The 24240-nt window shown below is 39.3% G+C and overlaps 1 protein-coding gene across 35 annotated transcripts in view; it reads right to left on the reverse strand.

Annotated features, from left to right (window-relative positions):
• NUMB (NUMB endocytic adaptor protein) overlaps positions 1–24240 on the reverse strand; it is a 95267-nt gene that overhangs the window by 9642 nt on the left and 61385 nt on the right. For 11 of the 35 annotated variants that reach the window (XM_065064538.1, XM_065064526.1, XM_065064514.1 and 8 more), the window contains 4 exons: positions 13867–13941; positions 8617–8649; positions 3023–3097; positions 1005–1145 (listed from right to left, as the gene is read on the reverse strand). In XM_065064538.1, coding sequence (XP_064920610.1) covers positions 1005–1145; positions 3023–3097; positions 8617–8649; positions 13867–13941 — 324 coding nt within the window. Of the gene's footprint in view, positions 1–1004; positions 1146–3022; positions 3098–8616; positions 8695–11150; positions 13509–13866; positions 13942–24240 lie in introns of all 35 variants that reach the window. The other 24 variants (XM_065064536.1, XM_065064522.1, XM_065064512.1 and 21 more) reach the window with 4 other exon arrangements.

The following is a 24240-nucleotide window of genomic DNA, read 5'->3' on the forward strand; positions in this document are numbered from 1 at the left end:
ATCCATTATTAACCATCATTAACCGTTAAGTGCTTCTGGAAAGCACTACCATTATTAACCAGTGAGGTCAAAAATGACCCTCTATCCAATAACTGCAATAAGGAAATTCAAGTCTGAGGAAGCCCAGGAATCCAGCAGATACAGCAGCTACAGCTGAGCCAGATACACTATAACTACCAATAGCCCAATTCATCTGTAATAATCAGTACGTTAACTGACCTGTTATTCACAGAAGAAAATAGAAATGCTCCAGTTCTAATATAAGTTTAGCTGGGAATTTCTAACTTTGTGCTTTCTCTTTAAAAAAAAAGATAAATTTCCAAGTACAAGTGCTCTGAACATGCAGCTATGTGGGGTTCACACAATGAACTTGCATGAGGTTTCAAGCACTTTGTATGATTTTCAACAAAAAGCAGAAAGAGCAAAAGGCCAGATCATGGAGTTAAATAACTTCCTTAAGTCTACACAGCGAGAGACTGACAGAGATAATTTCAAACCTTCTACTGGAAAAATCTCTTATCACTTAGAAGCAAACAGGATGCTAATTTAATTCAGTTTAGCTCCATCCCTTAATATTCAAATGACTTTCCACTCAAGATAACATTTGCATACAAGAGGTTGCATTCTTAACCAGTCTGTATTTACTCACTATGATTTTTACCCTGGGAAAACTGTCATTGCCATTTCAGTTTTTGGCTGTATACATTTTCAGATGAGAATATCTTCTATTTTTAGAAGAGTAGTTCCCTTCTGCGAGAGATGTCTGAGGCTGACTGCATTCCTTTTGTACACATGCTGGGCACCGTTTCTCTCCACAAGACGACACCAGAGCCGGACGGCAAATAATTCAGATATAGAGGATTAGAACTAAAACAATTTTCAAGGACTAAGTAATATTTTAGCTGACATCAAAACGTATTGCATTATTCTAGGTAGTTAATTTTGCCGAGCATAATTTTCAGCTAGAAGCTGGGAGAGTTGGACACACACCATATTAAACTTACCGTGTCCTTTACAGCCATAAAGCAGTGGCATATCCAGCGTCTCGTTGTGCCATCTCGACAGATGTATGAGAATGCCCGATCAAAGTTCCTGTCAGGTGCGCAGAAAGAAACTTTCTCTATTGTCTGATCAACTATAAGATCCTGGAGGGGAAAAATCCAGCCCACCCCAAAATAAAAGAAACGTGAGAAGATACAGAGCAATACTTGAACAAGTAATTTTCAGTGTTAACTGCAAGAAGATGAGTTATACTAAAAAGAGCATAGACAGAGGATGTGGCTTTAATTATCTGTCAATGAATTCACCATTCAGAATCTATTCCCAATATGAAACAAAAAGGACAGATGACATTTTCCACCTTTGGCAGAAGCGTGTCAAGGCACCACTTGAGAATTTAGGGACCCAAACAATTCCTAAGATCTCTCCTCCAGACTATGAAGCCCACATTTTTGTTGTATTTTATTTTTACAACAGCTCCGGTAGCCTTGCAATCAAAAAAAATCCTTACTGTGGCTAAAACACAACACTGAAACTTACAAGGGAGGTCTGCTAGGGGGAAGGTCTGGCAGCTGCTACACAAAAAGCCAAAGCTGATCTGCCAGTGAGCTAAGTAGGGATGCACCAGCAGCACTGGTACTATCCAACATCCTCAATTTGTTCCCACAGACTGAGGGGAAAAGTGTTTCTAAAAAAGAGATAGTAGAGTTAAAGAACTATGGCATCTTAGTTAAAAATATCTTTTTCAATATTTTTTTCAAAACTGTTTCTATTGGTTGGTGGTTAGTATTTGGCACCTGCGCTAATGCATTAAACCACCAGGAGGCAATAGCATATGCTCTTTTTAAGTCCTATACTTTTAATTACCTCCAGTGTGTGCACAGCTTATTAAAATTCAATTTTTAAAGACTTGATATATGCAGTAACATTTCTAAAAATAATACATGTACTATTACTTTCAAATGAGGCAATCAGTAGACTGAATTCCCCTGCATCAGTATGTTTGTATTCTTAAGAGACAGTGACTGTAGTGCTGATGAACCAGAGCACACCAGCAGCCCTGGGGAAGTCTGGCCACAGAGCGAGTGTTTGACAGGTGGCTGTACTACAGAAGGATGTGAATTATCTCTACCTGCTTCTCAGTGTTGGCTTGCAGAAATCATCTTTTAGCTTGACACAGTAAATGACGTGAAAATAAAATTAATTATTTCAGACTAATGAGAGTAAAATTGTTGTAATGGCCATGCCATCTTTTAAAATACTAGTATGCTTATCTAGGCAAGCCTAATGGTCTTAATTTCTAATTGCCTACATCTCGATAAAACCAAGAATTGTTTGCTATTATTTGCATGCAGTTGCTGTGGTGGTACATACTGTGCTATTTCACGACTTAAAACAATTGTAAAACAATCTAGAAGGATGTCACAAACACATTAGTCTTCCACTTCAGACCAGCAGCTAAGAGATTAGAATTAGAAATCATCAAATTTTATGTTATTCTTTAGCTTGAGCCTGAAGGCAAAACCCTCCTATTTCATCTACTCTCTTCATTGCAGTTTTGGAAGGTAGTTCGTGTTCACTCGGAGCCATTCTAGGATTTGGATGCACTAAAAATTGTATTGATTAACATGAGTTTGTTCATGTATTACTATTGCACCCTTCTGTGGTGGTGCAGAACGAAGTCAAGGGATGCTCCAAGCTCAATGTCCACAGAACTTATCAGGAAAAAAAAAAAAAAAAGATTCTTCTGGTAAATGCAACAAAAATATTCCAATCTTGTGCTACCTGCCACATTTTATGAAATATGTCTTAAGAGTACTGTGAAATTAACTGGGGAAAAAAAACACACACACAAGTGTACATACATTTACAATAAACTACTCAACTAATTAAACTAATTACACACTTCAGTCTTCCCTTCAAATACCAACACTTGCATTAACATAAAGATTGGTGTCCATTTGAAGTTATAGAACATACATTATTATAGAGAAATGTAAAACTTTTCAAGTGGAAATCTAACCTTTGTTTTCTCATCTACAACTCTGAGTCCATCCGCCGAAACCCACAGGACTGCTTTAACAGCTTTCTTCCCAGACTTTCAAAAAAAAAGAAGAGAAAGAAAGGAAAAAAAACACAGTTTTATGCCAACAGTATCAGACTGTCACCCGCTTCCCCTTTCCAAGAACCATAACATTAAGTGTAGATGAAGTCCACGGTCAGTAGGGTGCCCAAAGCCAGATACACAATCCAAGTTGCAAAACATTCAGAGAACCAAGCCAAAGCCAGTATTTCAGAAACAGCACATTGTGGGGTTGGGGAGAGGGCACACAACAGGTGGAGGCAAAAATAAGGTGTATATCCACTGACAGTAAAGAATTCAAGACCGACCAAGTGGGTGAAGAATTCCACTAAAGAGTCAGAAGACACTAATTCATAAGGAGTTACACCACAGGTAGCTTCTTCAGCACAAGTTTAAACATAGTTAAATTCTTACCTGGCATTTCCACGAGCCCTATCCTCTGCCCTTACAGTCGCATGGCAGAATCATGGCATCACCTTAAACCAGTGTTAAAGGCACCCAAAAATCACCAGTTCCTGTGTTACGAGCTTAATGCTAAGATCACTCATCCAAACATGTTCCACCAATTTATTAAGAGCTAAATGTCACATCTTGGATGAGAGGCAGAAAACCAGGATTTGTTAAGCACTTGGTGTGTGCACGCTGAGAAGGCGCTGGCGCGAGCAGGCTGGGGCAGCGCAGGAGCCGCCTGGCTCCGCTCCAGGGTCTGGCTGTGGGAACTTGCAGCTGCTGCAAGCTGAGGGTGAGTCAAAGTGGGAAATGCAGGAAGGCTTCAGGAGCCACTTACACTACAGACTCTTTCTAGACTGTTTACTTTTTACGGGAAAGTTACAAAAAAACTCGACACAATATTCTGAAACTAGCTCACTGAACAGAAAATATGTACGATGTCAACAGAATTTTACAGGTTGTGACAGAGAACTGCTACTAGGTTTTTTTTTAAAAAACATGTTACTTTAATTCACAAGCCCCATACTTTAAGCCAGTCAATAAAATATTCTCCCCATAATGTTTTTTCAAGCACTAGGTTTACATAGTTTGTGGCTGCTAATGGCACCCACCACAGACCACTGCAGGGAGTGAAGAGAACAACAACAGCAGCAGCAGCAGATGAGGGGGTATCAGCCAGGGCCTTCATGCAAGAATTTCTTTTTAATAGTTCATTGCAGATGTACATAATTTATATTCATATAGCAAGTAATGGAGCAAGGACACACTCTGGCATAAGCTACCACATGTTCCAAGTCTGCAACAACGATTTTGACACTATAAGGACGAAACATCATGGAGTGAAAAGTCTCATGTTACATCACATCAGTTTCATTCTCAGAGAAAGCAGCAAGTGCAAAGAAAATGGGCCTGGCAGAACTTCTGTTTGTTTTGGGGAGGAACTATTTGTCCTAATTCCGGAAGCAGTAATGACACCCCGAGCGTTTTCAAAAGGCTTGGTGAGAACAGAGAATGGCACTGACTTGTACGGAAGAGTGATTGAAAGAGAAAAGAGAGAAAATGAGCACAGTGTGAGAGCAAGCTATGCAGAAGTGCTTGCAGAAGCAAGTTTCTAAATATCCATCCCCCAGAGAAGGTTTAAAGTAAAACTGTCAGATTCTGGGATGCCTAGTGGAAAGAGTATTATGCAATATAATTCACAAAGGAAGATGTACTTAAATTTACCGTCATATGTGTTCAAAAATATTGCAGCATTTAAAAGTTACTTCTAAATTCTGATCTTAAAAGGCATTAAATATCAATACCCACAAAACATAGTTTATATTTTCAATGCTCAGCTAGCTTCCATAACGTAAAAGCCCCTATTAATCCCCAAAACAAATGGTTTGCAAAGGTCTGTCTCCTTGAACTGTTTTAAAAAGGAGTACCTGTTTCTTATAAGCTGTTAATGGTCTTAAAAGCTTTATTTCAAGCAAATACAGTCAGGAGAAGACAATGCCTCCAGGTAACTGTCTGGTTTAGATTACCATCATTAGAAACAAAGATACGTCTTTCTCCAGAAAACAATAAAAACCTTGTTTCTGCAGAAATAGTGAACAGTTCCTGATGTTTGCATTAAAGTCAAGTTTAACTGAGCTGGGTACTTCATAAAGCAGTACTGATCTTCAACAGAGCTACTCCTCACCTGTTATTTTACCAAATGAGGATTCAGAAACAGCTAAGACATGGAACTTTACATTTTTCAGAATAAAATGAAAAGGCTGAAGGGCTAAGTCCCCATCTCCCACTAGAAACATAAGGTTCCTCATGCAAGATAACCAAACATGGGTTTGCTACACTAAGAGAAAAACAAACCACACTTTCATCTCTCAATTCCTTCTTCTAGATTTATGATGCATGCATCGCTTCAAAGCAGTAAGTCCTTAAAGTCTATATCCCAAACCCACAGCTGCTACTGCTGGGCAACATACGACCTTCTCATCTACTAAATCCTCAGCTTAGCCGTGCCTATAAGTGGCATATAAAGGAACATACTTCTACAAATCAGTTTACATTGGATATACAAATCAAAGTACTAGTCCATTGTGGGTGGAATATTGCCAAGTATATCGTGATTACAGGGCAGACACGAGCAGTCGCACTCCTGGCACACACTGGACAAAGATCAGACCTGATGCAAGACACTGCATGGGAAGGGAGCTCCAACGCAGGATCACAGCTTGTGCACAAAGTTATAGGTGACTCCAAAAGTATCTAGGGCAAATGGCCAGTATTCACTGGAACAGTGTGGTCTTAAATGTTGCTACCAAGGGACTCATCTAGGCACCCAGATCAGGAGCTTGTCTTACTACTCAAGAGCGTGCGGATGACAGCGCTGCTGGAGGAGAGCCACATGTGGCACCCACTCCCGGGAGCCTGGCTTGGCCGTGCCGAGTCAGCCCCGATGGAAACCTGGCTGCTCAGCACTTCCCAGGAGCTCGGTAACCTGCGCCAATGCGAGACTCGTTATCTGGAGCAATTCAGAGTCCTCGGGTCTCCAGGAGGGCAGGCGAGGCACCTGTCCTAAGAGACAACAAGGCCCAAAGACAAAGCAGGAGCACTGCAGGCTGGGCAGGAGGGAAACCTCTCTGACAAGCTGGCGATGCCTCAGAGATATGTGTACTTTCCTGATTAGCAGTGCAGGTCACAACAATTTAATTGTTAGAAGTGACAGAAATGTGGAGATAAGTAGCAGCTGTATTGTAAGGTGGAAAATAAAGTTTTAAGGATGCCAGAGCAGAAGTTCCCCAGTAAGGCACTTTTAAAATACTTCTAAATTATGTATAGTCTTTTTGCCTATTTCATTCTGTCCTGAGACTTTCAAACAGCTGTAAGATGTATCTGGAGTCTGAGGTATACATAAAGAAAATGTTTCATTTCTGACTCTGCGTAAAACATTGCATGATAAGAAATACACGCACTCAGAGCCAAATATGAGAAAGATAACCAAATCTGTACTATTATTCATTACAACAGAAAAGTCTTAGCTTTAAAATATGAAGAAATGCCTAAAAAGGCAGTAGATTTGGTTACACTGCATATACTACGCAAAAGAAAACTGCAGAAACCTACCTTGGAGCTATCAACAGACATCTCATTTTTATTTAAAGATGAAAAAAAAATATTTTCAATACTGAACATTTCCAGATACAAATTCGTCAGATTTACCTTTTAGGGAGAGAAAAATACAGATGGGGAAAGCAGCAAACCTGTCTAGAGTGACTTTTTGAAAGCTACTAATGTGTTTTAAGCACCTCTGGAGTTCAGAATATTCTATTAATCCCAATGCAAGGCATCTGTGGAGAAATTATAGATGAGACAGCCAAAAGATATCAAGAGCTATTAGTATTTCTCAATTATTAATAGGAGAACAGCTGTCCCTTTCTTGGCAGTTTTCCCCTAGACTTGGGCTCCCATTTTACACCAAAGCTGCAATAAAGTCGCTGTCCTACGATGCTGTGGGGATATCTAGACACCATGGATTTAAGTGTTTTCAGTGCCAACTAATGAAACTTCACAAGCTGAAGTAGAAGTAGGTCCCTCTGGCAAAATATTATAATAAAAGACAAAGCAAATCTACAAGGCTGTGGTAAAGTACCAGACTTCATAAAAAAGCAACCAAGATGTAACCGGGAAGCTGGCATATTTAATAGATAAATATCTGTCTTTGAGGTTTTTAATTAAGTGCTATGCAAGTATCTGTCCTTTTACATCTTTGCTTTCTTATGTACCCTAACGTAAGCTAATACCAACAATCAGAAAGAAAACTAACATATCTGATCAGGTTGAGACGTGCGGGGTTTCTGTTTCTTTTAAGTAAATTGTAAGTAGTATTTAGCATTTTCAGTTGCAAAGCAAATGGCATGTTTTGACTCCATTCTTTGTAGATTCCAGCTCTTAAATTTCATTTGCACATAGGAATGATCTGGTTAATCTAACAGATCTCCCACCTACGGTATTTTGGCACTAAAAATATTAAGAGCCTCTTACTTCACCATCACTACATTTTAGATGTGCGCTTTCCCAGATCATAGAAGAAACCTCAACTGGGGAAACAGCTGTCCCTGTGTGATATGCAGCACCGAGTGAAAGGTGAAAAAAGAACAGCTGAATAAGCCTCATTTACTCCCCAAGCAAAGCCAAAACAAATTTGCAACCAGAGAATAATCTGCTCCAAAAGACTTTTTTATGTATAGAAGTCAAAAACCTGTTAGTTTCTATTTAAGCCAAGATTCATTTTCTAAGAAGATACTTCAGAAGCCACATCTTATATTAACTCCATACGTAAGCTAAATGAAATGTTTTTGAGGAATTTTAAACACAGGGGTTGGGAACAGATGAGAGGCAAAAGAGAGAGAGATCTCTTCCAGGGGGCTACCCGTGCTGCTCTGCAGAGATGGAGACAGCAGGAATAAAACCACCCAGCTGTCAGTACAGCATGTTCTTAATAAGAACAGAGAGTTGCTTCCCTTCACGTCGCAGACACTGTCCTCATGAAAACAAGAGCAAGGATAGAAACAGTAAATTTCTCAGTTATAGAGTTGAGCTGCAATTAGAAAAACATAGTACGTAAATGCCTGGTCTCATCTTCATATACCTTTGTGTTAGGACTGTGCTCAAAAAAGAAAGGTTTAAGAGATGGTCTGTGTAGGCACCCTGCTCTCCCCCATCGCCAACACCTGGTGCCAGGCAGCTGCCCACGAAACACTTACAAGGCACAGACCCCAACTGCCCTGTAGGTATTTGCCCAGGTGATGTAGGCTGGCACAAGTTTAAGGGTTTAAAAGGAAAATTCACTTTTTTTTCAGGAAGATCAAATTGCTTCGGAACACTGGATTTCTGATATTGTCCAAATGGATTCAAGTTTCTGTTTCAGGTTGCTTTTTTAACCATATTATTTGTTTGATCAACATATTTCCGAGTCTGTTGTACAAGCAAATATTCTGAAATGGATTAGGGGACTCTCAACACCCTGATTTTATGGCAGTGCTATACCAGGGATGTAACTCCTTATAGTGCAAGCACAAATGAGGCATTAGACTTACTTTTCCAAAGAAGCCTTTGAAGAACTTCCTTTCCTGGAGGAACAGGGGGGACAAGTCGAGCGCTATTACTGTAGGTAGCTAAAATGTCCCAGGGTTTCAAACCAACAAGCACACACAAGAATAGGGTTTGGAGGGAAAGGAAGGGGTTTTTAGAGTTATCCATGAGAAGGTGCGACAGGCAAATGTGAAAATAATCCCATGAAAATGCAGACCAAAGGGCACGCACACAGTTCTAATAAGCTACTGCCCTGAAATTGGTGGAAAGAAGAGAACTTCAGCCCCAATTTCATGCAAAGTGGTTACTTTATTTTCACTCTCTCTTGTTTAGTCCCTTTTAGTTAGGTTATAAACCAAACTTGGCAGCAGACACGGTGGTTCAACAATTAAAATACTGTATGGGCTCTTGTGAAACGCAAAGCTCTAACTCCAGAATTACGGTCAAGTTTGCTCTGTACAGATCACTCTTTCTCAAAGCAAATGCTCTGTAAGCTGGAGAAACATGTATGACTAGTGTATAGCAGGGTTAAACACTGTTTTGTTTCATTTGTTGCTTTGGTTTGCACGCTTATTCTTACACTACGTATCTCACGCAGTCTTCTCTGAACAGTGAGGAATTTCATCTTACCTTGTGGTCCCTTCCTTTTTCCCCCCTCTGTAAAGCTTTCCAAGGCTTTATACAATATTTATACGAAGATTAGATATTCATTCTACAACTCTGAACTGATAGGCTGAACAAGACCCCCCTAAAGTCAGCTCAGACAGGAACAGTCAGGCATGTGCAAAGATACCAAGACCTGAACTACAGCTTCCTAAATTTCTTCAGCCTGGAAGTGATTATATCAATTGCCCAATTCATATTGAGAAAAAGGCAGCACGCAATTTTAAGCATATTTGCATGCAGCTTAGCTTACTGGCTTTGTTACCAGACTGTGGAGATAAAAAACACCAAGCCTGCAAGATCCGAAACAACCTCCCGAGAGGCCGTTTCTCTGGGCCGGGTGGGAGCTCAGGCACACGCTGCCCCTGGGCCGGGGGAAGCTGGCGCCCAGCGCAGCGCCGCTCCTGCTGCCTCCCAACCCGCTGCAGTGGGGAGGCAGCCGTGGCACAGCAAGGAATGGGGAGGAGGTGGAGAACTGCAGATGAGACAGAGAGCGTCTTTGCCACAGCCCCTGACCCCAGATTAACACCGTACCATTCCAACATGTTGATCGCTGATAACAATATTAAAAATATTGTTACAAATATCCTGGGGCAGTGCCTCGAGAACCAATTGATAAGCAGGGTTATATTTAATACAAAGCTCTGGTTCTGACGCAAGCCAACAAAAGCCAGGAAACGCAAAGTTAAGAAGGGAGTGTCAGTCTCGACTTTGCATTTCCTGACTTGTGTTGCCCTGCGCCTCTGTCCTGTGTCCTTCCGCAGAGCTTTCCTCCCAGTATCTGTAACATCTTCATGTCAGCTCAGACAGTGCATAAAGAACATCTCTAAGTTCAGTCAGCTGAAAAAGCTTAACAATTTTTAGAGGTAGAAATGGTTATGTATTTGGACAGGATATGCTGAACTCTAGGAGGGGAACTAATGGCTTAATCACAGTGTTGCGTACATAATGAGATGGGGTTGGATGCTGCTGCCAAGTTGAGCAATGACTATTGCAGTACACTAAATAACCGCTTTTTAAAGATAGCAAAAGCTAAAGAGATCCACAGAAGCTACCTCATTTTTAGATGATGGTTAATTTTGTTCTCAGCAAAGTGCTTGTTAAACAAGATTATTTTTTTTAATAAACCAGAAAAGGTTAATGGAAAAGGCATCATGCAAAATGGATTTTAAACAACACTAAGTTAATGTAGTTTAGAGATAACTAATGCATGTTTTAAAATATTAAATTATGTCTCTTTACCTGCTAAAACAAGAACATATATTAAAACAAATGCATCATTTAAAACAAAAAATGGCAAGTTAGAAACAAATACTACACACTAAAGCTGACTTAAAATGCGACATGAGAGAGCAAACTTTTGTCTTTATATGACGTCCCCACACCTAAGTCAAATACACTTACAGGGCACTTACAAAGTTATTTTCCAGTTTGTGCTAAATATTTTTAATTCAGTGAAATGGTTCTGAAGAACCAAGTCCAAATACAAGGATCCTACCACATACAAAATGTATACACAGTTAGTAATATATCCCTACTAAGGGAGAAATGTAAGCTACACTGGAAATTACCTGCTAAAGAAAAAAAGGCAGGCTCCATTAACCCATGTTAATAATGGACTGACAGCTGAATACATGGGTTTCTGATCTGGTTAATGAGACTGTGGTATCATTTCATCAGACAAAAAATAGGAACATAACTCCAGTTTGTCTTCATTCTAAACAATCTTATAATCTGCACATTATAGTAGTGGTGGTGTGCAATTTCAGAGCTATAAAACAGTAACAACAGAATACACTGTGGATGACGGACTCTATCTAAAAGTGACTTTTTTTATTCAGTCGTTAATTAAACAATGCCTGAATAAAATGCTCACCATCATCTTGGTTTCAAGTTCTGCAAGATGCAGTGCTCAAAAACAATTACAACACATTAATGAGCAGCTAATAAAAAAAAACCCTGAAAGGTTATTTCCCACAATAAAGAGACAGAAATATTTGTTTGCATCTTTTCTTTCAAAAAGCAAAGCAGAAATTAAGCTACTCCTAAAACCAAGATTAACATTGTTTTATATTCTTCTCAACAAATCCCATTAAATGTTGTAAAATCCATTAGTCAACACTAAAGAACAAGACTTCGGCTCCCCAAATGAATTGCCAACCGTTTGAGAACAGGAATCAAGAGGAAAAAATAAATCTATGAAAATAAGTAGACAGACAGAATTTAACTTTTCGAATCTACAAGATACAAATATTCAACAATTCTGTCTTAGAGAACAGAACTATTAATTATTGACTGGATTTGTAAAACCTACATATTACCTGCAAAGAAAACAATAAAGATTAAGATAGGCCACATACATTTTGATATAGTTTAACCATAGGAAAAGTGAAGTCCTATTCCCCTTAAGAGAGTCTTTCAGTTTGAACGCTGCAGCTAAAAAATTCTAATTCTTTCAAGACCAAGAGAAAGCCCATCAGAATAACCATGTATTGTGAAAGCAAGAGACTACCACAAGAACAAACTGTTTTCTTATCACATTCCTTGCATGCTGAAACATCATCCAGTGGTCTGGCTTTTGCTAATTAAGAGAGCATATTGTACAGAAAAAGAGCTTTCAGTAACAGCAGAATTTAAAACCCAAACACTTGGGGTGGGGGGCAGGGGTTGAATTGCAGCGAGCAGCCCCAAATGCACCTTGGATCTCATGGAGTCTGGCAACTCATGTGCACAAAGTAGTTTCAGGGCCCAAGGAGAACTATGCCTTTGCTTCTCAACTTCCAACACTGACAAAGGAGACAATGGAAACAGCGTTCCTAAGAGACGTGCCTCTATGTAAACGAGACATCAAGAACTTCAAACAGAAGAAGAGATCAAAATTATCTGAAGAAAAACACTGAATTTATGAGAAAGGGTAAGTTGGTGCCATTCGGAATTTGGAACTATTACATAGCGCAGAATAGGGAAATGAAATTATTTACTTCCACAGAACACACTGTAAAAGTTTGATATCCAAATCTGACATTTGAATCAATAATTAAGGTGATCAAGAATCACAATCCTGGAATTATCCAGATTCCAGAAGAAACTGGGCACTCTGCTTTTACTGCATCTCATTATTTACAAGGTTAGCTACACTTAGCTGGCTTGTGGGCTTAAAGTTTATAAGAAAACTAGAGAACAAATACTTCACAGCATAGCTCCCCAGAGAAGAGAATGAGAGAAGTTGCATGAAGTAGATACTGCAAGGTTATTTGGTGTGCTAATAGCAAGTATTCTGATAGAACAAAAATCAGAATGAGACAAAAACGGATGCAATTCATTATGTGGCCAGTACTTGCACTTTTAGCTACATCGACTAAACCCACAGAACAAAGGAACTCATTTATATTTTGTGAGGCCCTTTTTAATAAAAATCAATCACCAATCACTGCTGGACTGAATGGGAACAGATGGGACGCGGCTTTAACAGGTTGCTATACATTAGCTGCGAGAGAAAAGAATGAAAAGACTTGATTTTAATCGGAGCACTAAACCAATTCAGAAACTTTACAGCACAACAGAAGGAAGAAAAGATAACCTATAATCCTCTGTTGTGTGCTAGGAAGAAGGGAAGAACAGGTTTAGCTGGAAGCCATTTGAGCTCTCACATTTGGTGAGGAAAAAAGCGATGTCCAGTAGCAGATATCTTAAGCTAGCAAAGGTGCAGTAGAAGCGTCTGGTGTACTTTTTTTGTTGAGCTACAAGGATACAAGAGTTTCTTCGACTAAAGGCATCGCTGTAGAATGTACATAGCTAAGACACGTAAGAGAAGCGATGAAAAGGACTGCAGTTCCCTATCTCCATTCAGACTTTCAATGTCCTTTCTCCTTCTGTTCTCTTCAACGCTGCTGCAGCCTCAGTTCCTCGACAGACTGATCACGGACTTTTTCAAGTTCGCTATTTCCGCAGGATTTTGTGATATGACTACTGCAGGAAAGAGATGGCAAGACCTCTTCAAATGAGCCACAGAAATACAAAGAGCTTTGAACGAGTGCCATTTACAGGAGCAAACGTTCACAAAAGCCAAACTAAGAGCAGCCCACTTCATGACATATCAGAATTAGGCAGCCTTCAGGCCACTCTGAGCAGATGCAAGCCAGATTATTTCATGCATGACTACAATGTTGCAGTGCATTAGAAAAAAGCAGCCTTAATCAAGTAATGTTTTGTATAATAACGGTGAATTAAGTCACTATTAAAGTGGCAGGCAACAGAGGGAGAGAGAGAGGGAGAGGAAAAGAGAGAGAAAGGGAGAAAGAACTGTTAAAAAAACAATGCTTGAAGTCCCATGTGGGTACCAACTTATTCTGAAAGGTCACAGAGGATTTTTACACTTTTGTTTTGCAAATAGTTTCTGGGAGCAGAAAGAGCAGTTGCAGCTCTCTGGCTCCCATGGCCAGATGTGCACGTCCCCTGACCGCGGCCACGCTCTCCCACCGCCAGCTGCTCCCCTGCCCTGGGACACCAGCTCAGCCTGGAGCTGGGACCCACCTTCTCTCGCCACGCTCACAACCCCACAGCCAACTTTTTCATGAAACAAATATACATACAGATTTCAGTCTCTTCACAGCATCCTCACAGATGTGCATTCCTCTGGATTCATCCACCTCGACATGTCCCAGGTACTGCAGGAAAGAGAGCAGGGGGAGAAAAGCTTAATAGCAGCTCTTTAAACTCCCTGGGTTTAAAAATCCAATCTCTAAATTCATCTCAGTACAGCTGGGATGACAGTCATTATCAGCACTTTGCTAGCCTTCTTTTGAGAGCTGTATTTGGAGGTTCGACTTTGTATTTATATAGGGCACCAACATCAGTAGAAAAGTGTGATACATCTAGAAATTCGGAGGGAAAGACAGAATTTCCTTACTCAGGGAAAAAAAAAAAAAAAAGAAACTGAAAAGTAGAAATGTACTTTCCTGCTTATTCAGCATGAGCGTTAGTCACTTTTCTCATCAGCATAGCATGAAAACCTCAAGTCAGTAAAAATATGACTGCGAATAAATTATTTTAAAATAATGATAAATACATTTAATGTCGAAAACTGAATTATCCTACATAGCAAAATAACCAAATACATTTGAACATTCATGTCCAAATACAAGATATTTCAATGTTGCAAACAGGAAGATCCTTCTTTTTTTCTCCTCCCCCTTTTTAAAATTTTAGACCAAAATTGTTTCTTGTTACAATGCCAGGCTTTTATGTGGATACTGAAACATTCATCATCCTCACATAAAAGTTTTTAAAATATAACAGTTTGCTGTATTTTCATCTTATCAAGAACTACTTAAAAAACAAAACAAACCACACCAAACAACAGTGAATAGAAACTGCAAGTCTCAAAGCTTTTAAATTAATAACCTACAATAATATTAGTCTACAGAGAAAGCAATTTCAAGAAATACAGAGTGTGGTGCTTGGGGCACTATAGATAGTTTCATTTTAGACTGGAGGGGGGGAGGGGAAAGAAAAAAAAAACAAACGCACAAAGCTTCCCAATTTCTCCCTACGTTTCCAATCAGGTTTTTTTAAAAGGGGAAGAAAATGTTCTTTCAGAAACATCCATATCCTTACTCAAAGTACTTAAGTCTTGAAGAAAACCATAGAAACTACTGAAGAAAAGCCTTCTGAATTTTTGTAACAAGAGGTATAGGTCAAAGAATCTTACCCCTATTTACATAGGGCTGTAAAAATTGTATGCAATTCAGCATTTATTTTCTAGACTAGCTAGAAAGCAAAGAAATGGTTTTAAAATATCAGAATCAAGGATCAACACTTATCACTTAATGCAGTGGTAAACCTAGGTTTAATAACCTATTGAGAAGCCCCACTCCATCACAGAATACTCTGTCATGAGTTATTTGAAAATTCCCAGGTTTTGTTTCATTAATTAGGCACCACACTTAACTAGATGGACAACAAAAATATTTGCCCCTTTAGCAACACACTGAAGTACAGTATCAGATAAATCATAATAGATTCAACTAAATGGACAAACTGTTCTAAGGATTTAATTAATATAAATTTGAAAGTTGAGGGGTTTTTCACAAAAGGCAACGTGGTCCAAAAAAAGATTCTACATACCACCCTACATACCATTAAACTGCTGAAAGCTTTCAAAGATCTTCAGGGACAGGAGGCTTTAACATTAAATCTCACTATGTGGCATTTTAAAAACTGAGTAATCTAGATGGAACAATTCTGCAAGAATTTCATTTAAACCAGCCCTCACAGCTGGAGAACAGTTTGAAAAAATAAATTGCATAGAAACTACGAGATAAATAAAAAAGACCTGACACTTCAGAGCTTTTTAAAAATGAGCCTTATAACTGAATGCTGGACCTGCCAAAATAGCAACTGGACTCTCTCCTCTGAGCCTGCTCAACACTTCTGCAAGTTCTTCATTTCCTCAGAACACACACTAACTAGAAAAATTTAATCCTGAAAATACACAAAGAGTAACAACTAAAGGTGCACTTACTATGTGTCTGGAAGACCATATTTACACCAACAGCTATCTAATTTTGGTATCTTCCGTTCTGCCATGACTCCTCTGGAAGTTCCAAAGACACAAATTCTGCCCATATTTGTCACAGGAAAGTTTTGGGTTTAGTAACTTAAGACAGTTTGTCAATTTCTCTTTAAAAAGGGAGGATATAGACAGGACCAAAGCTGAGCTTCTTAGAGGACAGAGAAAAGGATACATGCATGGAACAAACCATCTAGTTTGCATGTCCATTACATAAAGTATTATACAAATAGAAGACAACTTTTGGATTTCCTGAGCTATCTGCACATCTCATTTACCCCAGTGAAGGCAAAATTTTTCCAACGGAAGATCCAAACCATTCAGTCCCTGTACTTGGCAACCTGCCTTTTGCTTGGAAAAGGGAGAAACAGAGCAGGGTAAATATTGCCTCATGTCACACTCCAAAACAGACAACCATTTTCCCCGGTGGTGCCAAACCTCTATTCAAGCCCCATGCTCCAACTTCCAGCAATCAGTCATGCCACTACGGCTACAGACAGCAAGTTTAGCTGCAGTTTTCAATGCTGCTTCCACTCCAGTGAATGGGGACATTATTGCACGTATCAAGTGCATCTACCCACAGCAAAAGGGTACAATCCACAGACCTCATTGAGCATCAATCAATTCTGAATTATAAAAGAAATTACACTGCCACACAATACTTCTTTATGATATAGAGCACAAAAGGTGCTTTGTTTGCAGTTACACTTTACGCTTTTAGCCCTTCACCAAAAAAAACCCTTGTTCTTCCCATTGCACCATTTTTGCAGGAGCTCATCGCTATCGGTATTGGTGGCCTTGCGCATTTTACAAGCAGTTTCAAAATTCTTCCTGGGTTTTTCCTGGGGTGTGGTGGTGGTGTGTTAATTCCTTATAGATATCGATATATTTTTAAATTTGTTTCTTGTAAAAATGATTTTCAACTGTATATTCACAAGGCTGTGGTCCTCTTCTTTTATTAGCCAAGTCTTCCTTAAGCAGCAGGTCCCCTTCCAAGTCTTTAGGCTTACTTCTAAATACTTTTTTCCGTCAGGCTGAGAGTATATACATGATATACATGGCTCCTGTATTTAACCAGTGCTGCAACAGTTATCTAACTTGTAATGGGTAGTAATCAGACAAATATTTCTTCAAGAAACTTGGCAAACAGCTTCACTACAGACCTTTTCTAGTACTCTCACATTTAAATCCTAACTGTTAAATTGTAATTATATCAATACATGGTCTTAAATTTGAAATACTAGTTCAACTTATTAGTGCAACAGCATTTTACGAGTGACATTTTTCAAAACTTGATAGAGAAAGCAAATACAGCTGCTAGATAGATTAAGACATGGTCTGTTCCTTCCAGTCTGAAATGGAAGTTAAACACGTAACAAAAATAAACTATCACCAAACTCTGTTGTCTTGCCACAGGAAAGAGATTGTGTGGAAACCACTTTAAAAAGCAGACACACAAATCCCACACTTCTATAAACAACCTTTCAGGATCTCTGAGAGGAACTTCCCTTGGAAACTAAAGGAGAAGAAACAAACTGAAGTGCCTGGGCAGCAACTTGTCCAATGTAAGTAAAATCTCATGCAAATCCATCGTGGCACGTTAGCACAAACACACTTGAGGACTGGGACACACAATTACTAGGTGCACAGAGTCAATGTAAACTGTGTAAGCCCTCCCATGGTGGCTGATGACTTTGCCGAACAGTAAGGAAGGGAGTATTTGCAAAGAGCACACCTGGTCACAGGGATCACTGCCACTGGCATTCCTGGAGAAAGCAAGTACTTCTCCCATCACGAAAGTGCAAATGGTAGGAATGCAGTATTAATATTGAATGCATTCCTGCTTAATTTCCATAGCAACCAATGCATGATAGTCATGACATCAGCAATTCTCAGCCTTAGGATGTTCTGTAACAGATTTAATTGTTATATCAGAAATTAACCACCAATGCTTTTATAGAAAGCTAGAATCCTTGTGGGCAGAGTCCACATATAAAGTAACATAAAAAAAAAGCTCTAAATAAAGTACTTCCAGGGGCTGTCAAAGAACCCTTGACACAAACATTTTTAAAAATAAGTATTGCTTATATTAACATTTTCAGGAAAAAAAAAAAAATTAAAGAGAGAGCTGATGGCACAGCAAGTAATAAAAAACCCCCCACCAAACAGCTGCCCTCTTCAACTCTGGGCTTTATATTCCCTGTCACAGATGGTGATGTTTGGTACCAATCACAAGTCAAACAGAAAGCAATCGGCACAGGAACAAGTTAAACTGGCATATAGCAAAACACCCTTTGAACAGGAAAAGTGCTTGAGAAACTTTATTCTCTTTCAAAATTTTAAACTTTTTCCAACTTAGTCTAAAAAAGGAACAACTTCAGTTACTATATCAAGTGGTTTAGGTGAAGCCGTCCTACTGCCGTCCCCCAAACACGCACAACTGAAATTGCTCCTAAGAAAGCATCAAGGGCTGATGTATCAGGTCAGAAACAAAGCAGATCCAACATCTGTGTCCTAGTACAAGAAATACTATCCTGATCTTTCTTTGTTTTCATTTCTTTCACAAATACTAGGCTGACTCAGTTTTCAAAATTTCCAAGTTCAACAATAATAGCTGGCAAAAATAAAGATCCTTCACCAGAACTCCTCCTACCAGCACAACTCACTCGAGCCAGTTCTGTTTTTCGAGCCTCCTAAAACGCTGCTACGGTCTCTCTTCCAAACAGGCGCAGCTACACAAATCACTGAAGCTCCCTCTGTATCAGCAGATGTTCACATGCACTGTTTTATTTGCAATAACAGATGAGGTTCTTCAGATTACATTCGAAACGAGATGGACATGGGAAATGAGCTTACTGCAAGTCTTAGCCAAGGTGTCCCATGCTAGGGAGCCAGTTGTCACTGAGGGAAGCACACCAGCATTTTCTTGGTGTTTTTCCTAGAGGCAGTGCCATTCTTCCTTCTTCCTCTGTGTAAGTACTATTCCCACTACAACTGGAGTACTATTTGTAACTATAAGACTGACTACTTGGCATCTGCATGTGTAGATATACTTCTGGTATTGCTCAAGAATTAAAAAGCCTGAGCTTCACAGTTTCACACTGAAATACTGTCTGGCAACTAGACATAAGCTTAAATCCAGAAAGCCTGGATACGTCTTAAAACTGAGCTACTTTTCCACTGACTTCTGTAAGATTTACATTCCAATGTTCAGTAATTTATTTTTTCTTTCCTCTCTCACACTCATGCTCCTGTTTTTTCAGTTTATCGGTTTGAAACAGATGTTTGCTCAGACAGAGCTGCAGAAGCACAGGCAACAGAAACTCCATGATTAAGTATCAACAAGCAAACAAAGCCCAATTCTGCTTAGTCAAAGCTACAGGTTAGTTATGACGTTACGCATGTCCTTAGGGTCCAACTTCTTCCACTCCCCTAGGTCACCAGAAATAAAAGTGTCTCATCAACCTGCTAAACCCCCCCAAACAGGAGCTCTAACAGCCTAAAACTGCTAAAGGCCTCCGAGTAGCCTGGGTGAAAAGAATCTAAGTCTAAAAACAAAGCAGTATCTATACCAGTAGTTCTCTGCATCTCTTCACATCGTACCCACCTAAGAGCCACACTGTGCATTTCACTTACTGGTTCCCTCAGCGTGAAAACAAACATCATTGTTAGGGAATAACAAACATTTCTGGTTAGAATCATAGAATCATTTTGGTTGGAAGAGACCCTCGGGATCATCAAGTCCAACCATAACCTAACTCCAGCACTAAACCATGTCCCTAAGAACCTCACCTAAACACCTTTTAAACACCTCCAGGGATGGTGACTCAACCACTTCCCTGGCCAGCCTGTTCCAATGCCTGACAACCTTTTCTGTGAAGAATTTTTTCCTAATATCCAATCTAAACCTCCTCTGGTGCAACTTGAGGCCATTTCCTCTCATCCTATCACTTGCTACTTGGCAGAAGAGACCAACACCCTCCATGCTACAACCTCCTTTCAGGTAGTTGTAGACAGCGATCAGGTCTCCCCTCAGTCTCCTTTTCTCCAGGCCGAACAGCCCCAGTTCCCTCAGCTGCTCCTCATCAGACTTGTGCTCCAGACCCCTCCCCAGCTTCGTCACCCTCCTCTGCACTCTCTCCAGCACCTCAATGTCCTTATAATGAGGGGTCTATACTAGTGAAGATAAAGTAGCAAAGCTCAATACAGCACACATAAATGCTATATTCTTCGTGTTCTCATGAATCCCTAAAATGAGGTAGAGAATGAACACAAGAGGTTATGTAGGACAACACTTGCCTCAAGGCAGGATCCACTTCCACAGCTACACCAGAGAGGTCAGCCTTGAAGTATTATAACATTTCTGTAAGCAGAGATCAACAGGGAATCAACCTTCCACCCTGTAGCTTATGTGCCTCACTGTTAGAAAGGGACATTGTTTTGCAGAGTTGTTGTTCATGTCTATCCTAAGTTTCCCTTGATGAGGCTTAAACCCACTATTTCCCCTGGCTCCTTTACAACCTTGTGTGTACTGGTACATTTAAGTTTTCAGTTGTTCACTCCGATGGGCAACTCCTACTTTTCCAGAAATTCAGCATTAGTAAATAAATTTAAAATTCTACTAAAAAAAAAAAAAATCAAGTGTCAATAGCACGAAGTTTTATAAACACACTGCACAGGTGCACATTGTATCTTTTCTTCAGGTCCTGCAAAAAAATTCAGTTTCCACTTGACACTGGAAATCTCAATTTAAAACAAACAAACAAAACAACAAAAACAACAACCAAAAAAAAAAACCAAAACACACACCCAGAATTAAAAAGTATAACCCAAAGAAAGCTTTTTATTTCTAATACCTAAATTACATTTAAAATAAATATTTCTGGGAGGACATCCAAACCATTTTTATGTCTCTAAACATTAACAGTCATATATTTAAAACAATTTGAAGTTTATTAAACAATTTAAGAATTTGACCTTGGCCAAAGACACAAGAGTTGTAAAACTGAGTAAGCAGCTTCATTTAAAACTTCTTGTTTGCAAGGTTATTCAAATAAAACTAAGGGCTGGACACAAGTGTGAAAAATTTAAAGATTAGACATTGCATTACATTCTTCTTAATCATGACAAAAATGCATAAGAATTTATTTGAGGCAAGTCTCACACTTTCTGTTACAATCGCCATTCTTTTACAATTAGCTGTCTTTCAGCTTTTTTCCTGTGTTTTCAAATACTTCAAGATTTAAAAAATGTACCTGTGCTTGCTGCTGGGTTAGCGTTCAATAGGAATGGTTATTGTTCATTGCTAACATCAATTCATGCCTTAAGAGGCAGGGATTTGTGGTGTTTCATGTGTAAGGCTGTGCAACATTTCAGAAATCAGCAGATTTGTCACATTAACTTCTTAAAAATACTTAACATAGTTTCCAAAGACTATTCAAGCATATCAAGCTTTCACAGTCAAAAATATCACATGCCTAATTTAAAGGCACTACAGCATGGAAGTGTTGGTAAGCCCTTTCACAGCTACTATTATTTCAAACTAGAAGTGCATTTAAGACATAAAATAAAAGCCACAGTCACCTGTGCTGAGTACCAGTACTTTCTGATCTGGAAGAACAGAATGGCACACAAGCTGTGTTTACAAATTGATTAAAAATAAGAAGTTATTTTTAATATGAGATTTATAAATTAGACACTAAGCAATGAAGTTCAATAAGTAAATTCCCAAAACAAAGAGGACAACTGGGCAGCTATCAGTGGTGCAAGAGCACCCAGCGAAGCGACAGAAACAGCCTGCTTCCCACTCACTGATGGTGGATTCAGCAGAGCCTTGTGCATCCTGGTGACACAACATGTGGGGTCTGGTGACACAACACGCAGCCGGGTCATAGAGACCCCAGGGCTGCGAACTGACACTCACAGGTCCCAGTGAGGACACTCTACAGGACTCAACGCAAGTTGTCTCCTTTTCTTCTGCCTCTGTTCAAATGCAGAGCAATAGTGTCCTCCAAACACCTCGCACCAAAGCAAGCGCTAGACAGGAAACAGTTGAAGGATATTTACCCTGAAAAGTCAGTTCTTTTATGTGTGAATATACAACTGTATGCATATAATTTTTGTTTGTCAACACTAATACAGAAATCAAAGTTCAATGGAAAGGCTAATTCAGATGATATCAGGCATTTACCAGCAAATCCTGGACTCCAACTTCAAAAATACAAACGTGGTTTCTTACTCTTCCATACGGACTTTTTTCACTGATATCTTTAGCCTTCCAGTCAGAATAAACAGAATATAATATGCAAGGAAACTTGCAGGCTACAGGCAGTAGTAGCCTTAGACACATTAAGGTCAAAAGAGGCTGACCACCAAAACCAGGAAAGAATAAGACTAATTAAATTAATCTAAGATATATGTGACTGTTGAATCTTCTAGAACCACAGGTGGGAACCAACTATTAATATTCCATTTAACATGTCCAGTTGGTTAGAACCACCAAGAAAAGGACTTGCAAATGTTTGATTTGTTTGGTTCTGTTTAGAGGGAAATGACCTAATTTTTCTTATATAAATTTCACAGGCCAGTTACGCTAAAGTGCATTTGAATGAATAAAAACTACTTACCCAGAGGGACATTCGAAAAGGCATTTCAGACAAAGGAAGCCCTAGTGTCAAATATTTTAGTCATTAAAGCATGGAACAGCTGCATGTTCTCAGTGAGGTAGTGTCTGGACCAAGAAAGCAAGTTTGAAAATGTGTTTGTCAATGAACTTCATTTTTTGCAACTACAATGTATAAAGATTATGTAAAAATACATCACAGCACTGATAAGCATGGCTGTCATGTCTGTTAGAATAATCTACTTTTGAACAATTTTAAATACAATGTCTCAGCCTAAGTCCCTTATGTATTACATATATCTGGCAGAGTTTTTCCCCCAGAGAGAGGAAACACGGGAGTTACTTTTTAGTTTCTTAGGACACTAAAAGATAATTCACCCCAAAAATATACTTCTACACAGATTTTCCAGCAGCTATAACAGTACCCCATTTAATGACAAGGCAACTCTGAGTACATCTATAACAACCTCAATGTATCGTGTCTCCACACCACAGAAGTTAGGAGAGCAATACCATTACGATCCAAACAGAACAGCAAAAGTTTGCAAGTGACACTTGTCTAAACACAAGTTTAACATCCTTTTCATCCTTTGCTGACAGCCAGGCGCCTGTCATACACATTCGGTCGTACGCTCCAGCATCTGGCTCTTCTTCCAATGCAACTTTAGCCGTTTCAAAACAGTTTGCAGAGCAAAGCAGTGTAGGAAAGTCAGTAGCCATCCCAAGGCCCTATTTTGAATGTGTCAGATCAGCAACTCAAGCATGGTTAGATTTCCAACACAGTGAAGAGCTATCTGTAAATACGCCCTATGCATACTAAGATGACTGAGAAAATACGATCATTAGCTCATTACATACAACACAGCCACTCCAACTAGTGGAAAAACACAGACTGTTTTGTTTTTAAAAAAGTGCTATTGCCTACAAGTAACAGTACGCGCCCAGGATTATCACCGCCTCTGAATTTATAAGCACAGCACTGGAGAGAACCAACTGTGCATCAAATCCACTTCCCTGAATTTTAAAGTAACAAGGTAATAGGAATTTTTCGAATGCTTTCCACAGAGCATCTTTTCTATCAAAATTAAAATTCATCAGATTTGCTCAAAATCCAACAGCACACTTACGGACTTCCATGAACAATAAGGATCAGCTGTGTAGCACAGAAAGAGCTTCAAGAACTGTGCTAACACAGAAAACCTTTCAATAACATTAAATCTGTTTGCAGTACAACATTCTCAAAGCACAATGAGTGAGCAGGTACTGAGTCCCTGCCCAGCGCTAACAGAATGAAGCCTGCAGGCAGGATGAAATCCTGTTTGCAACATGGCTTTCAAAGCGCCCGCTGCCACATGTTCTGTGATATCTGAAAAAGGATAAATCTGTGCGAGCACTCTACAAACACCCCAACTCTGAACAAAATATAAATGCCCAAAGGCAAGAAGTTAAAACACACATGATCTCAACACAGCTTTAAAAGAGTGACTTATCTTTCACCCAAGCTTTTATCTTTCTCTTTTACAAGAGAAACTGAGAGCAAATCTTCCCTAACTGCATTTGCATGAGTCTCCTCTCTCCAAAGAAGGAATGTTAACAGTATTACCTGAATAAAATATCAAGCATTAGAACAAAAAAAGCCCTGAACATCGCTGCTGCTACTACATTAGCTTCACTTGTTTTACTTTCATACCAAAAACCTTAAAGACAGCCATAGAGATACTTGTTAACAGTTCTGAGGTCTTCGCAGGCTATAAAGGAAAAATTTTCATAATT

This window comes from Columba livia, chromosome 5 (assembly GCF_036013475.1).
Source record: "Columba livia isolate bColLiv1 breed racing homer chromosome 5, bColLiv1.pat.W.v2, whole genome shotgun sequence".
Classification (NCBI taxonomy): domain Eukaryota; kingdom Metazoa; phylum Chordata; class Aves; order Columbiformes; family Columbidae; genus Columba; species Columba livia.